The 17,095-nt window shown below is 40.6% G+C and overlaps 1 protein-coding gene across 1 annotated transcript in view; it reads left to right on the top strand.

Annotated features, from left to right (window-relative positions):
• RNF169 (ring finger protein 169) overlaps window positions 1-13,312 on the top strand; it is a 97,888-nt gene extending 84,576 nt beyond the window's left edge. The window contains exons 5-6 of the mRNA XM_043997607.1: window positions 6,447-6,546; window positions 8,804-13,312. Coding sequence (XP_043853542.1) covers window positions 6,447-6,546; window positions 8,804-10,015 — 1,312 coding nt within the window. The 3' untranslated portion in view covers window positions 10,016-13,312. The remainder of the gene's footprint in view (window positions 1-6,446; window positions 6,547-8,803) is intronic.
• Window positions 13,313-17,095: the final 3,783 nt, after the last annotated feature.

A 17,095-nucleotide genomic window follows, 5' to 3' on the forward strand; every position in this document is an offset into this window, starting at 1 on the left:
GATGGTGTCTTGGGGAGGAATGGAACATAGATAATGAAAGCCATATATTCCCAGATCCGGATTTTTTGAATGCACTTGTGCCAGTCCATTCACCTCCCCAGAGTAATGAACCACATGTCACCTTAAAAGTGGGGGAGACTTATTATGATTGTCTGCTAGACACAGGAGCCTCTAAATCAGTATTAGTAAGCAAACCAGATGCTGGGTGTAGACCTGTAGGATATTTGAATGTAGTGGGAGTCTCAGGAAAGAGCCAGAGAGTGGCAAAATTGAATCCTCGCATGGTATCTATGGGGCCCTTAACAGTAGAACATTCATTTTTACTCATGCCTGATGCCCCTGTAAATTTATTAGGTCGTGATCTCCTTTGCAAGCTTAGAGCAACCATATCTTGTGCTCCAGATGGGGCTGTCTCCTTACAATTGCCAGAGGATACTGTTCATTTATTACCAATTTTACTTACAGAAGCTCAAGGAACAGCAGGGGAGGTATCCAAAATCCCCTCTGACATTCCTGAGTCTTTATGGGCCTCATCCCCTAATGAGGTGGGGCTCCTTAAGTCTAACCATATAAAGGAGGGAATGTAATGGAATTTATTAATTTGATCATTGACAATGCTATGCTAAGGTTTTAAAAATACAGCAATTCAAACAGTTAAAGAAGATAATCCAGCTTTCCAGACCAGAGTCCAGAATCCAGTTTTCCAGACCAGAATCCAGTTTCCTCCTGATGACATCTTACCACTTCAAGAAGACAAGAGAACTCAGAGACTTTATATGAACTGTTTTGCTTTATTAGCTTTTACTATCTCCTTTCTGTTATATACTATCTGTAACATGTACTCTCTGCAGAGGCTCTCCCTTTGCAAGACTAATGTCAAAGCGTCGGTTCATGAGGAAAAAAAAAATCGCCCCTCTGGACAAAACTTTCCTCTCTTCCTTTTCTGTATTGTTGTTCGCATATTATTAGTCAGCAAAAGTTATTATATTCTTTTTACTGTTCCATCAAGGAAACATTCCGTTTCTTGAGGAAGCAAAGGGGGGAAATGTGGTAAAATATGAAAGTTTTTAACAGTCGGTTAGGATAACTGAAAGACGCCAGTTTTTCAAGGACCACCCTTTTGGGGAGGAGATGAACAGTCCGCCTGCTGCGCATGTCAGACTGCCTGCCGGGTACAGTCCGCCTGCTGCGCATGTCAGACTGCCTGCCAGGTACAGTGCGCCTGCTGCGCATGTCAGACTGCCTGCCGGGTTTTTTTTTTACTTCCGGGGTGGAGAAAAGGGAGAGAGGCCTTTTTGCCTGCTTGGCGGGACTCCTGACGGCGCGGCACGGACTCTCTCTCTCCAAAGGTGGCCTTGTCGGTTGGTGGCCTTGTCGGTTGGTGGCCTTGTCGGTTTGGTAAGTTGTTATAAGGAATATAGACTAAGCTTAGACTTAAGACGATTTGTATTGTGTTTCTACTTTCCTATCCTTCTAACCAACATCACCTTGTGACTATCATAACTATAAATAAAAAGGTCTATCTAGAAAACCAAAACCTGCTTCCATTTACTAGTTTGGGAGATAAATTAAGGGAAAGGTTAAGTAGGGGAGATTTATGATCTAATATCCAATTTTAAATCTCACAAAGGGTTTTTCCCCCCTTTTTCTTTCTGCCTTTCTGGGCATCCCTAGCATTTAGCACAGTCTCTGGCACACAGGAGACATTTGTAAATGTTTGTTTAATGACTAACTACCCTGCAAAGTAATGAGATTTTCAAGTTGAAGCTATGGACCATCTTATTGATGATATCAAGAGAATTCATCCTCAGGAATGGGTTGGCCTGGGGGCAGCTAGGTGGCGCAGTGGATAGGGCACTGGTCCTGGATTCAAGAGGACCAGAGTTCAAATCCAGCCTCAGACACTTGACACTTACTAGCTGTGTGACCCTGGGCAAGTCACTTAACCCCAATTGCCTCACCAAAAAACAAAAAAAACCCCAAACAAACATAAAAAGGAATGGGTTGGCCTAATTCTTCTCTGAAGTTCCTTAGAGCTGTGAAACTCTTATTCTAGGGATAAAGTTAAATGCCTTCTCTTTGCACAATCTTATACTTGGTGCCAGGGGAGATAGAAAGATAAGAAAAACTATGTCCCTTCCCTCATGTAGTTTGAAATCAAGTTGATTCTGAAGGAATTACTTTCCTAATCCATGAGTAAGGAACACACTAAATCTTTAACTCCATCCTGCAACTACCATTTTTTCGTTCTGTGTTCAGTAAAGTAGTGCAAATATTATTGCTCCCATTTTACAAATCAAGTAACATTCTTAGAAAAATGAAGTGATAGCAACCATGGCTACATAGCTAGAAGGTGTTAGAACCCTAGTTTCTAGAACCCTTCCCTCCCGCCATCCCCTAGTACCTTGCTTCTGTTTTGCATGTTTTATATGGACATGCATACATACATATACAAGTTGTCTCCCAATAGAATGTAAGCATCATGATGATAAAGGCTTTTTCACTTTTGTCTTTGTATCCCCTGTGCTTACTATAGTGCCCAGCACATTCTTACTGATTAATTGATTAAAGTCAGTATTCAGATACAAGGCCAGCATTCTTTCTATAACCCAAAAGAATCTGGAAGATTGGCTCCCTTTTCTAACCATAAGATTTCATCCTATCAGCCAACTTCATCTTCTCCACTCAGACCAGAAATGCAAGAGTTTACATATGCATGTAAATGAAGAAATAAAAGTAATAAAATAATAGTTTATAGAGTTATAGAAATTGCCAGTTACAGAGTACTGAATGTTTTTTCAGTATATCTTTATTTCATTAAATATTTCCCAACTGGAATTCATTTTTAAAAATTTGAGTTCCAAATTCTCTCCCTCCCTCCTACACCTCCCCCTTCCTTGAGAAGGCAAGCAATTTGATACCAGTTATACGTTTGAAGTCATGTAAAACATTTCCATATTAGCCATGTTGCAAAAGGAAGCAGACAGAAATGGAGAAAAAGTTAGAAAAAAGTATACTCTGATCTGTTTTCAGTGTTCATCAGTTTTCTCTCAGGAGGTGGATAGCATTTTTCATCATAGGTCCTTTGGAAATGTCTTGGATTATTGTCTTGATCTGAGTAGCCAAGTCTTTCACAGTTGATCATCATTATGATATTGCTGTTACTGTGTATAATCTCCTGGTTCTGCTCACTTCACTTTGCATGAGTTTATATAAGTCTTCCCAGGTTTTTCTGAAACCATCCTGCTGACCAGTAGTGTTCTATCACAATCATATACCATAACTTGTTCAGTCACTCCTGTCAATTTCCAATTCTTTGTCACCACACAAAAAGCTGCTTATAAATATTTTATCTCTTTGGGATACAGAGCTAGTAGCAATATCACTGGGGCAGAATATGCATAGGTTTTATAGCCCTTTGGACCTAATTCCAAATTGTTCTCCAGAATGATTGGAGAGTCCTGAATATCTTTATCCTTATATCGCCCTCCAGCCTACTATATACATCGGATATATAGCTTAAGTCTAAACTTAATCCTGCTCATCTCTCAGGAATCTTGGTTTCACATTCATATGGCACTGCCATATTGTTTTGCAAGCATTTGCTCTCCAAATTAAAGTATTGCCCATCTCTTAAAATTTAAATGTTTCAGGCAGATAGGTGGTGCAGTGGATAAAGCACCAGTCCTGGATTCAGGAGGACCTGAATTCAAATCCGGCCTCAGATACTTGACACTTACTAGCTGTGTGACCCTGGGCAAGTCACTTAACCCTCATTGCCCCACAAACAAAATAAAAACCAAACAAAATTTAAATGTTTCCTGAGAAAAAATTTTCTCCCTCTTCATGCCTTTATTTAGCACTTAGCATTGATTATTTAAAGTACCATGCTAAACACTAGGGATATAAGTAGAAAAGCAAGTCATTGCTTCAATGCAGTGAGCTTTAAAGCACTTTCTTCACAACAGCACTGTTAGGCAGTATGCCCTCCACTAATACAGATTATTGCAGTAGCTTGCTGGCGGATTTCCCTGCCTCAAGTCTCTTCCCACTTCAATCCATCCTCCATTCAACTGTCAGATTGATAGTGCAAGTCTTCCCTCTTACCCTGGAAGTAAGAGGAGGCCACTGGAGTTTACTGAATGGTGATTTATTAAACTCCAGTGGCCCCCTCTTAACTTCCAGGGTCAAATATAGCCTCTGTTTGGCATTCATATACCTTTATAATCTGGCCTTTCCTACTTTTCCATTCTTCTTACACTTAACCCTACATACTGTTCAATCCATTGACGCTGGCCTCCTAATTGTTACTCTCACTAGATATTCTGTCTCTTCATTAAAGGCATTTTCACTGTCTGCACCCCGCCCCCGCCCCCCCCAGCCAAAACACTCTTCCATTCTCCCTCCTCATAGCCACTTGGTAGGTTCCCTGACTACTTCCGTGTGTGTGTATGTGTGTGTGTGTGTGTGTGTGTGTGTGTGTTTGCTTGTATGTTGTCTTCTCCATTAGACTTCTCTTCTTGAGAATAAGGACTGGTTTTTTTGGCTTTCTTTGAATGCCCAGCACTTAGCATAGTGCCTGCTCTGAGATTTTGTGATTCTAAGTGTTATGAATGTTGGTAAGGGTCTCATGACTGCTGTCATGATGACCACTTTAAAATCTTCCATTTTCCTTTAAAATACAGTTTTGATCATGTCATTCTGCCCCCCATCCCCACCTCTCAATTGTATTTTAGGAAAATCACTCTAGTGACTAGAGAATAGATTGAGTGGAGATAGACTTGAAGTAATCAAGGCTTGAGGTGATAAGGGCCTGCACCAAGGTGGTAGCAGTGTCAGGAGAGAAGGGGGGTGTATTCAAGAGATGTTACAAAGGTGAAATCAACAGACCTTGGCAACAACTTGAATATGAGGGAAGTGAGAGATAGTGAAGATTCCCAGATCATTCCTTGGTTGTAAATTTTAAGGACTGGGAGGATGGTATTGCCCCCTCTATAGTAATAAGGAAGATGGGAGAGGGTTCAGGGGAAAGATAAAGAGTTCAGTTTTGAACATATTGAATTTTAGATGTCCATTGGACTTCTGGTTTGAGATGTCTGACAGGCAGTTGGAGATGTGAATTAGTCAGCAGAGAGATTGGGGTAGGATAGATAGATTTGAGAATTTTAGCATAGAGATGGTTAGGCATGCTTATAAACAATAGGGAAGGAGCCAGTAGAGAGGGAGAGACTGAAGATAAAGTAGTAAGTGGGAATGGCATTGCCAGTGAAGGCTGGCATCTATCTTTTCTGTAACTCAGGGTCATAGAGAGTTCCTTAGAACAGTGAGAACTTGAATAACAAGCATAACTTGCCTAGGGTCACACAATCAATATGTGTCAAAGAAGTTCTTGAACTCAGGTTGTCCAGGCTTAAAGGACCAGCCCATTATCCATTATGCCATGTTGCCTATTTTGGTTGGAGATGAAGGAAATAAAACCCTCATCCTCCAATGAGGACTAACAGACAAAACCCTGTATGTTTGTTGTTTTTTTTTAACTAGACATCTCTGTTCTGTGGAAGCCAGTGTGCCAATAACAACTTCTTTTGATCATTGTATATGTTTTTCCACTTTAAAAACCTTTGGTTAGGATGATCATAAATCTTTGTATACATCTAGATTATCCATCTTTCATCTCCCCAGAGAACACATTTAGGAGCAGTGGGCTTAAATCAGAAGGTAAGGTCCCTACTAAACTATAAATCCCATTAGATCAGGGACAACATTGAATCTTGTATCTCTGAGGTTCAAAATGCCCAGGTATCATTAACTCAGTAGTTGAAATTGCTTGTGAAATTTGAGTGACATATGAAGAACTTCTTGCCCATAAAGAAGATAAAAAGCCTGAAATGGGTTAGTAATGGAAATATTGGAATCTGCACCTCTAGAGGATTCTCACACCGGGACTAGACAATTAGTCATCCATTTTAGATCATTTAAGACTGGTTCGTTTGGGAAGTAGAAAGTTTGAATTAGTAGACTTCTTTGAGATCCCTTTGTCCTTTGGCATTATTTGATCTTACAATGCTAATTGAACAGGAAATAATTGCACCAATTTTCCATGGTACCCAGTGTATGTTGCCAATAATTTCATCCTAACTAAAGAGTTCAGTTTTCATTAGTAGATGGTTTAAAAGAGCTGGAGGGTGCCTTAGAAAAATCATCCTGAAGCGTCAAGTGATGTCTGTTTCATAGACAGGGAAACTGAGCCCCAAAAGTGACTTGTCCAAGGTCACAGAACTAGGACTATAACTTTGTTTTAACAAACTTCAGTCTCTTATCTTTCCTACCACTCTTAATCTCCTTTCAGAACAGATTCTAACTTTCCTGATTTCCATAGCCTACTAACAGTTGTACATACTATTTTTAGTTATATTACTTTTATTTCCACTTTTTTTTTTCTTTAGAAACCTGAACTCCAGAGTGGAGAGGAGCCAGAGTTGTAATGACACAGCCCAGGACAGAGCAAAAAGCAGAATTCGCTCAGTTCCCACCAATAAAGCAAAGGTATCTACTTTGAGAGGCCCCAGGGAATCCACCTTTCTGTCCTATCACTTTTTAAAAAAAAAACCACAGGTCACTTCTTGATATGACTGCTGATTTGCTTTCTCTTTTGAAAGAATATAGCTACTAAAATCTAGTTGAGTATGAACTTTTCTATATGCAAGAAGTAGACTATAAAAAGAATATATCTTGGTCATACTAGCTTTGGTGGAGGTCCCAACAGACAGTTGAGGCAAAAACAGTGAGTCTGATGAACTGATAGGTGGAATTAGGACCAGTTGATGAGCATTTGTCAAAACTTGAGCTCAAGGGTATTTTCATTTAAACCAATCGAAAAAGAGGGCTCAAGAATCTCTGGTCAAGTCTGTTGTCCTCTAGAAAAAAGGCAACATTGTTTATAAGTGCTACTTGACTTCCCTCTACTTTCAGTTCCACTAAATAGACATTTTCATTTTTCTTCTCTGTTTCCAGATATGTTACAAGTGTATTATATCTTAAATCTTGTTAATATGGTCTTCTTAAACTTGGACTTCTTTGGTGCTTTCATCTCAGAACCCTTTGAAGAACTCCCATAACTCTGGCATCTCCATCACTTTCCATCTAACTTTCTACCACACAGACTTCAGAGTTCTCTGGTTCTGTTCTCCTCCTTAATAACAGTAATGATCTTAAAGGATGAGAAGAAAGGCATCAAAAACAGAGGAGAGTAGATCATTATCTTTCTAGTTCAGAGTCTTTCATCATCACTGTTCTTTCACTTTCTTATAGTTATATTTCAGCTTCCACAGACCTCTTAAAACATTCTCAGGATTCCTCAGAGAGTCTCACTTCAGGTTGAGAAATACCCTTCTGGTCCAGATTTGCAAATGAGAAGGGTATACTTAACTATTTAGTGATACTTTGGCTTATCTGCCAAATCTTGAAATGGATCACGTGAGTAGAAGTTCAAGGTTGACTGACAGGTATTCAGGGCTGGAACTGTGTGGTACAATAGGAAGAACACTGACTCTGGAGTCAGAAGCCCTGGGTTCAAATCCTGCCTCTGATGCTTACTACTTGTATGGTTAAATCACTTCAACTCCATGGACCTCAGCGTCCTCATTTGTAAAATGTAGGGGTTGGACTAGATGATCCATGAATTCCCTGAATATATGATCTTATAAGCAGATACACACTCACAAACATATTATACATACATTTATATGTGTATATACATATATATGTATGTATATATGTGTATATATACATACATACATACACATATAAAATTTAGTAGGTTCAGAACCAGAGGGATTCTCTAATTTAAATTCCTTCAGTTTATAGAAGAAGAAACATGGAGATTAAGTGACTCAATCAAGGTCATACTGGTAGTAAGCATTATAGGTAGAAAAGGCCTTGTACATAAACAGATTAATTCACTAGAGACTTATTCTAGTAACGAATAGGAGAAGGCTGAGCTGAAGCCAAAGAGAGTAGGATAGGAGGAAAAAGACATCGTAGGGATGGGGGAAGCAGAATGAAGGGAAATCATTAATGATGGGAGGTCATTAGCAGCATGGAGAGAACTTATGAGGGCTGAGCATTAGGGAGGGAGAGCAGTATGAGGGACACATGAACAGGCCAAGTCTAGTATGGGAACAGATGACCAAAGACTGTGAAAGGGGGTAGTATAGAAAGGAATATAGCTAGAAGAAGCAGAATGAGAGTGAAAAGAATGAGACCATGTAGAAGGAGCAGAAGAAGGGGAAGCCAGAGGGTAGGTGACAACCCAACAACTGGGACCCAACCAGGTCCCAGTCTAAATTAAGCCCCTTGCAGCCCCAATAGTTACTGTGGGCTGTCTGATCCTTCTGCCCTCTTGGGTGCTATGGATTCTCCAGGACCCAGAGAGAGGATAACTGTTACTACATACTGATCAAGAGACCAGAATTACTACTAGTCTTCAGGGTTCCCCAAGATTTGTTTTGGTACAGATCAGCAATCCTTAATCTGAGGACTGTGAATTTAAAACAAACAAATAAAAAACGGTACTATTTGTATTTCAATATAATTTGTTTCTTTTGTAATCCTATGCATTTTATTCAACTCATTTGAAGACACTTAAACATTCATATGGTCCATAGGCTTTATCAGATTGCCTAAAGGGTCCATGACACAAAAAGGATTAAGGTTAAAAATCCCTTCTTTAGATTTTTAGCTACAGATACTTTTTCTGGTCACAACCATGAACTTTAAAAAAATCTTCTCATCTTATTTCTAGGTCACAGCTGTGACTCCAGCCTCCAACCCCATTGTTGGTGTTCTCTTGTCAACCCAAAACAACCGCTGCCTCTCAGCCCCTGATCTGACCGTGGAAAAACGTTTACCATTCAGCTCCCTCTCATCCTTGTCCTCTTTGCATAAGCCAGAACGATCTATTAGTCCTGAGAGCAATGACAGCATCTCAGAAGAACTGAATCATTTCAAACCCATTGTCTGCTCACCATGTACCCCTCCCAAAAGACTCCCTGATGGCAGAGTACTCAGCCCACTGATCATCAAATCAACCCCCAGAAATCTGACCAGAACCTTACAGAAGCAGACCTCTTATGAGGCTAGCCCACGGATCCTCAAGAAATGGGAACAGATCTTCCAGGAGCGGCAGATCAAAAAGACCCTTTCGAAAGCAACCCTCACTTCCATGCCTTCTGAAACAGGGGAAGATTTCCTCATACCTGAAGTAGTCCATTCCAGCAAGGAGCAGCCAGGGCTGGCTTTACATGTGAGACTCTTCAGTGATCAAGTAAACTCAGATCATCCAACACTTGTCATCCCAGAGCCGGAATATTTCCCCTCAATTAGTCAAGTGAAGGTAGAAAGGGGAATTGGTAAGAGGAGCAGTGCCAAGATCCTGTTGGACACTGACTATTCCTTGGACTCCAAAGGGAGAACAAATGGAGCCATTTTGGACAGTCAGGGGTTTGAAGGATCTGAGACAAGCACAGACTCTGACCTAGACAGGTCATGGATGAGCACTGATATGAAAGTTACAAGGAAAATTATGGCTATTAATCCAGCACTGCCTGAGAACAATACACTTGGTGTGGTTCTCAAAAAAGCAAACACAAAAAAGCAACTGAAGACAATGAACCATTTTGAGCTGCCCAATGGCACCTGTGACATGGTGGAAACTCTCAGTGATGCACCACTTCCTCCCTTGCGCCGTGGCCGGAAAAGGCACTGTAAGACCAAGCACTTAGAGCAGAATGGCTCCTTTAAGAAACTGAGACAAAGTGTAGGGGAGGTGGGCCTGACCCCTGGGGACTCAGTGTTTCAGGAGATGGAACAGAAGCTACAACAGGAAGAAGAGGATCGGCAGCTGGCACTTCAGCTGCAGCACATGTTTGACAATGAGAGCAGGACAGTGAGCAGGCGGAAAGGAGGTGTTGATCAGTATCTCCTACGGTCCAACAGCACTACAGGTGCCAAGTAGCACTTATGAACAATGTTGCCTTTTTCTTAGAGGCCAATAGGTTCGATCAGAGATCCTTGAGTCCACTTTTTTGGTTAGGTTGAGTGATGAAAACACCCTTGATTATGGATCTGAGCCAGGGCCTTATAGTCACAGTCAAAGGGATTCCTTATCCCTGCCCCTCTTCCATGATCAAGTCCTTTCAAGTACAAAGCCCTCCATACTGTAAACTGTCTAGAGGGTATTTGGGGCCAAAGCTGGCAGGCCATGTTGGCCTGAGCCTTGGGCGGCCATTTTCAGGAGCCTGTGGCCAGAGTTTGCAATTCTTCCCCTTCCCCACTCCCTCCCCCCCCAACTTCTCTCTCTTTCTCTCTTAAAAATGAGTGAAGAAAATGAGTTGGCTTTGTGGAAACTATAGACTGGACCACCTGACCTTTTTCATCCTGGCTTTGTTTAAACCAACCTTGCAGGGAGATTGAATACTGTCCTGAACAGTTAACTGATAATTTATTTCTATTTGACCTTGAAACTCATAATTTTAAATTCCCCTCCCTCCTGAGTCTTCTCCTTCCCTCTCCCCATTCCCAAAAGTATATCCTTCTCATTGTGTAGGCTCTGGCTAATTCTAAAATATCAGCAGCAGACTTTTTTAAAGCACTATTATATACAGAACGGCCTTTTGGCTAGGGAAGATGCAAAGTTTAGATAGATGGTCCTTATCCCTCAAAGACCTTTAATCATGTAGCACTGAAATGAATTTGTATTCCCTTTACACATAAACTGGTGATTTCATAGCATCCAGGGAATAGCAAAGATTAGCTAAGAAATCATTCACAATTAAGCATTGAGAGTGAGTATGAAAACAGATTGACTTCACAGCCTTCCCAGACTCTTGTGTACCCCATCTAGAGGTCGAGGGGCATTCTCAGTGACTCCATGGCACTTGATTCTCTGCAAGGTTGTATTTAACTTAGACTTTTAAGTAAGAATACTGAGTCAAAATCAGACATTGATATTTATTGAGCACCCATTGTGAACTGTAGAAACAAAGAAGTTGATAGGCTGTAACCAAGATTTCTGATATCTGTGACCTGTTAGGGGTCTGTTTTCCTCTGAAGCACTGTACTACATCTCCTCCCTCATAGTAATTGGTACTTCATCCTTTCAAGGCTTAGGGATTAGTGTGTTCTTTCAGGTCATCTCAGAGGACTTTGTTTTCCCTATATATAAGTAATGCAACTGAAGTTTAAAAAACTAACATGTCCAAACAAGTATAAATCCTTATTGAAACAGCTCCTTTGGGATGCTGGTATTGTTCAGTATTTTCTGGAACTCTTTTTTGGAAATTGCCTTCAGGGTCTAGCAGATCCTTTATTTCCACCCCCACCCCCCTTTTTCCCCCCTATGCTCATGGTTGCCATATCTTCATGCTTTGAGAGTGGATTTTATCTTTGGAAATAATTAAAAGTTATGTACAGCCAAATATGGTAAATAAAGGTGGGCGGTCAAATCGAATAATCACATTTTCAGATTACATATGAGGCATTACTAGAAAAGAATTAGATTGATGTTTTTGAGTGGCTTAAAAATTAGCTCTTAAGGTCTCTAGAGTTGTGGCAATTTCATTGGAATAAGTGTATAGATTTCCAAAGGGACTAGGTTGAAGGACATTATTCATTTTGATGGCTAAGTTCTAGCATAATAGTTTTTTAAAAATCAATTTTATTACTTTATGGTCATGCCTTGCATGATCTAGGTCCAACTAGTTAAGTGACATGATGCCTTTTTAAAGACTACCTGAGTGACAGTGTCCATGATGAAATAGTTAGAAGTGGTCTAGAAAGGATAGAAAAGTTGGCCCCTCTATCTTCCCTTACAACCCTGATACACATATACTTAGAAAAAGCCATCAGTTACTGCCATTAGTATTCTTCCAGTCTGCCATTTGTAAGTATTAATGGAAGGTTAACTCTGTCAGTAGCAGCAAAGACACACTTATTTTTCCGTTTTTTTCACTTTCTGTATCTCCAAGAATCTGCAAACACTTTTCAGTTGGGACTCACTTTTGTTTAAAAAAAAAAAAAAGAAAAAACTAAAAAGAAAATATTTTTAATAGATAAAGCTATATATTTTCAGTATTTCCCTGAATCAACACTCTCATTTTTAGAAATCTCATAGCAATGACAACAGATGATAGTTTTGGCTATAGCTAGCAAAGCTATTTCCTGTTAAGCTAATGCCTCGGGCCCTGGTGTGGTCTCCCAGTCTGGTAATTAGAATGGCATTGGCCATGAACAGTTTGGGAAACATAACTGCTGAGGAGTGTAGAGTGATATCACTTGAGTAGCAGATTATATTCCCTATTTCTGCTTAGCTTTGGGGGGGAGGGGTGGGAACATGGGAAGAACACAACCAGAGACCCTGTCTCAGTATTGTCTGTATTTTACATTGCTCTCCACCTTTTCAAAAAATGCCTTGGAAGCTGAAGCTTGAACTATTTCTTTCTGAACTTGACTGGTTTATTGTGGATTTGCATCAAAATTAAGTTGCTGGCCTGAACTCTCTTTTAACAAAATGAAAAAAAACCAGACAGAAGATGGGGAACTTTGTGAACCAGAAATGAAAAAAGTACACTTCAACAGGAATCTTTTTCACAAATCAGCAGGGCTCAACTCATCATGCAAGTTTCTCTCTGCCATTTAACTCTGCTCCTGATTGGTGGTAGAGGATGATTTTGATTAGAAGTGCAGAAAACCTGGGACTTGTAGAAGGTGCTTCGCTGGCCAAAACTGGGAAGATACTTGAGGAGAATGCCCATGACCTGTTGATTGTATATGTTGGAAAAAGTCATTTAGGGCCCTGTTGGGCTGTCACTGAATCAGGCAATTGTGTGTTCTGTCACTGGCCTGTTCTTTGGTCTCTCCACTTTTTCTTTCCCTAAGCCAGGCAGGCAGAGCTTTAATCAGCAGCTTGATTTTCATCATAACCTGAGAGGAAACATTCCTGATACATGCCATCTCCAGATGTGTGTTAATTGGACCCAAAGGGAAAATGCCCTTCTTTGATTATAGCTGCTTAATTGTTGTCTAATTGAATCCCAATGACTAAGACAGAAAGCCAACATTTTGCCTGGGTGACAAAGTGGTGACTGAAGGTTATACTCTTCAGCTTTTGAATGTATTTGTGACCAGAAGGTTTGTGGATCATCTTAGGGAAAAGTCCGTTTTTTCATAGGAGTGATCCTGAATGGGTCAGTTAAGGACATTATATGGCGCTTTGCACATAGTAGGTGCACAATAAATATTTGCTTTGATTTTATTTGGAAACCTCTCTTGGTGTTGTAAGCACTTTCCTCAGTAAAGAATGGGATTTTTCTTCAGATGAATACAGGTATTGTCCAAGCTGCTGGGGATTACTCCACTAACAGGTTGGTTGGCTTCCAGAAATGGAGCAGCAAGATGGCACCTGCCAGTAAACTCTGGTAAACAAAATTATATAAACACACACAACTATGCAGGATCTGTCATGATATAGCAATTGAAAGTCTACAGAAGAACATGGCAAACAGTGTGAGGCCAGCTAAATTCAGTTATAGTCTCAGAGAAGTAATTGAATGACAACCCACAATTTGTGATGAATTGTCAGAGTTTTGTAGGCTCAGATGGCCACATGGACTGAAATGGAGAGGGAGGGAGAACATTATTTGGGGCCAAAGCTGGCAGGCCATGTTGGCCTGAGCCTTGGGCGGCCATTTTCAGGAGCCTGTGGCCAGAGTTTGCAATTCTTCCCCTTCCCCACTCCCTCCCCCCCCCCAACTTCTCTCTCTTTCTCTCTTAAAAATGAGTGAAGAAAATGAGTTGGCTTTGTGGAAACTATAGACTGGACCACCTGACCTTTTTCATCCTGGCTTTGTTTAAACCAACCTTGCAGGGAGATTGAATACTGTCCTGAACAGTTAACTGATAATTTATTTCTATTTGACCTTGAAACTCATAATTTTAAATTCCCCTCCCTCCTGAGTCTTCTCCTTCCCTCTCCCCATTCCCATTTCATTGGTGTGTACTCCATTACCATGTTGGAGCAAAGGCAAGAACTTAGAATAGCTTCCATAACAACAGTGGCATCCTATTCTTATCTTTTCATTATGCCGTTTGAATTTGTGTAACTCTGATTTCTTCCTATGACATTTAACTGTAAGCAATTAGTCTGATTTGTAAGAGGGAAAATATCCAGAGACGACACGTCACTGGTTTCTGTGGGTCATTGTAATGAGCTAGTAACCTGGCTTGATCAGCTAAATAAATTACAGCAGGGATTGGCTCACATGGAGATCTGGTTCTAAGCTGTCCTAGTTGCCCAGGATCTGAGAATCCTAGGCTTGGGGACAGCCAGTAAAAACGCCTGGAGTAGCAGGATGGAGGAACAAAATGCAAGAAGGGCAGTGTCTCTGGACTACAGTATGTGGGAGTAAGATAGAAGATAGAAAATATGGGGTAGGAGGCAGGTGCAGAGGGCTCTGGATGCCAAACCACATTTTCTATTTGCTCTTGGAGGTGATAGGGAGTCAGTGAAGTTGGTTGAATAGGGGAGTGACATGGTCAGACTTGTACTTTAGAAAGACCTTTAAAGCTGAGTGGAGTAAGGAGAAATGGGTCAGGGAGACCAATCAGCAAACTATTGCAATAGTCCCGGCATGAGGTTATGAGGTTCTGCACCAGAGTTGTGGCTTGAGAGATGTTATGAAGGTAAAATCAACAGGACTTTGCAACAGTTTTGTTGCCAGGGGAAGTGAAAAGTTGAAGATGACAGCTAGATTTCAAACCTAGGTAACTGGGAGGATTGTGGTACCTATGACAGTAATAGGGAAGTTAGGCAGATGAAGGGTTTGAGGGAGAGGTGTGGAACAGGAGATGATGAGTTTCAGTCTATGAGGTATCCAGCTCAAGAATCCAAAAGGCAGTTGGAAACCTAAGACGAGATTAGGACTAGACAAAGTGAGAATCATTTGCACAGAAATGATAATTGAATCCATGAAAGCTGCTGAGATTGCCAAATAATATAGTATAAAGGAAATTAGAGAGCCCAAGACAGAGTTTTGGGGGACTCCCACCATCAGTAGCTATAACCTGAATGAAGATTTAGCGAAGGAAACTTAAGAAGCAGCAGTCAGGTAGGAGAACCAAGAAAGAATAGGTCATGAAAAACTAGATAAAATTAAGAGTAGGTGGCACAGTGGATAGAGCACCAGCCCTGGAGTCAGGAGTACCTGAGTTCAAATCCTGCCTCAGACACTTAACACTTATTAACTGCGTGACCCTGGGCATGTCACTTAACCCCAATTGCCTCCCCCCCCCCCAAAAAAAAAAAAAGTAGGATTGACCATGTCAGAGGCCACAAAGGTCAAGAAGGACGAAGACTGAGGAAAAAATCTAGGTTTGTCAACTAGTAGCTTTGGAGAGGACAGTTTCAGTTGAATAATGAGGTCAGAAGCTAGATTAGTTTGGGTTATTCCCCAAGTCCTTTTGCATTTGGCTGGTGTGTGTGTGTGTGTGTGTGTGTGTGTGTGTGTGTGTGTGTGTGTGAGAGAGAGAGAGAGAGAGAGCTTTAAGCCTTGATTATATTTAGCTTTAGCTGCTACTGAGTGGGATGGGAAGTACACCCCTCGAGGAGAAAGGAGGCCAAAACACTGATTTTATTTCTTTCGAAAGAAAGGTGTACCACACTCACTGGGACAACCAGGTGTGACACACCGAGATTAGGAAACTAAGCAGTTTTTATACTCTTTACAGACATCTAATTTGAGCAAAATGGGGTAATTGGGTTAATACTATATGTTCAGCAATAAATCTTTCTCCTGGGATGTTCAGCAATAAGTCTCTCTCCTGGGTCAGAGTGCCCCAACCTCAGGGCTTCAGCTATAGGTTATTTTGCAAAATTTCCTGTTTCAGCAACAATTTATCATATCTACATAATATCTCAGTGCAGACCCTATGAAGCAATTTTTAAGTTGATATGCCTATATTTAGAAAGGGGGATAGTAGCTTCCCGTTATTGCCTCTCTCTAAAGAAAAAACAGAGAGAGAAATAGGGGGCTCTAAGGACTTTGAGATCAGATCACTAGGCCGAAGGGGGGGCACTTTCCATCTCAGTGGAGGGTCATATCCCTATGTCCCTCTCACTACTAAAATCAACCAGTCTTATAACACACACCATTAGAAGGAGATAAGTAGGTGGCACAGTGGACAGACTTGGACTTGGAATCTAGAAGACCTGAGTTTAAATTTGGTCCCAGACACTAGCTGTGTGACCCTGGACAAATGACTTAACTTTTGCCTCAGTTTCTTCCTTTGTAAAAGGGGGAAAATAATTGCACATGTTTTCCAGGGTGGTTGTGAAGATAAAATGTGATGATATTTATTAAATATCTTGTAAAATGCTAGCTGTTATTATTACAAAAAGTGTTCCAAGTAGCAAGATGGAAAACTAGCCTGTGGTAAGAAATTTGTTGCAGACAATTGGCTATTCTCTCCATAATGGTTGCTCTTCCCTGGATGTGTTCCATCTTAATCCATGTCCTTCATAAAATGTATTTATTGAGAACTAAACACAATATTTTTTTAACTTTTTTTTTTAATTGAGGCAATTGGGGTTAAGTGACTTGCCCAGGGTCACACAGGTAGTAAGTGTTAAGTGTCTGAGGGTGGATTGAACTAGGGTCCTCCTGAATCCAAGGCCGGTGCTCTATCCACTGTGCCACAATATTGAGACATGTTCTAACCAGTCCCAAGTACAGCTAAACATCACTTTCATGTTCTAGACACTTTGCCTCTCAATGTAGTTTAAGATTTTTTAAATTTTGGTCTTGACATATCCCACTATTAACTCACTGAATTTTCAGTTCTCTAAAACTCAAATCTTTTTCTGATGATCTGCCCCCAGCAACTGTGAAGCTGATTTTTGAACTCACGTGTAACACTTCACAGTTATCTCTGTTAAATCTCTTACTCTCTTACTATATTTTACCAGTGTTCTAGCTTGTCAAGATCCTTTTGGATCCTGAATCTGTTCTCTGAAAATTTAATAAGCATGATGTTTTTATCC

Source organism: Dromiciops gliroides, chromosome 3, assembly GCF_019393635.1.
Source record: "Dromiciops gliroides isolate mDroGli1 chromosome 3, mDroGli1.pri, whole genome shotgun sequence".
Classification (NCBI taxonomy): Eukaryota; Metazoa; Chordata; class Mammalia; order Microbiotheria; family Microbiotheriidae; genus Dromiciops; species Dromiciops gliroides.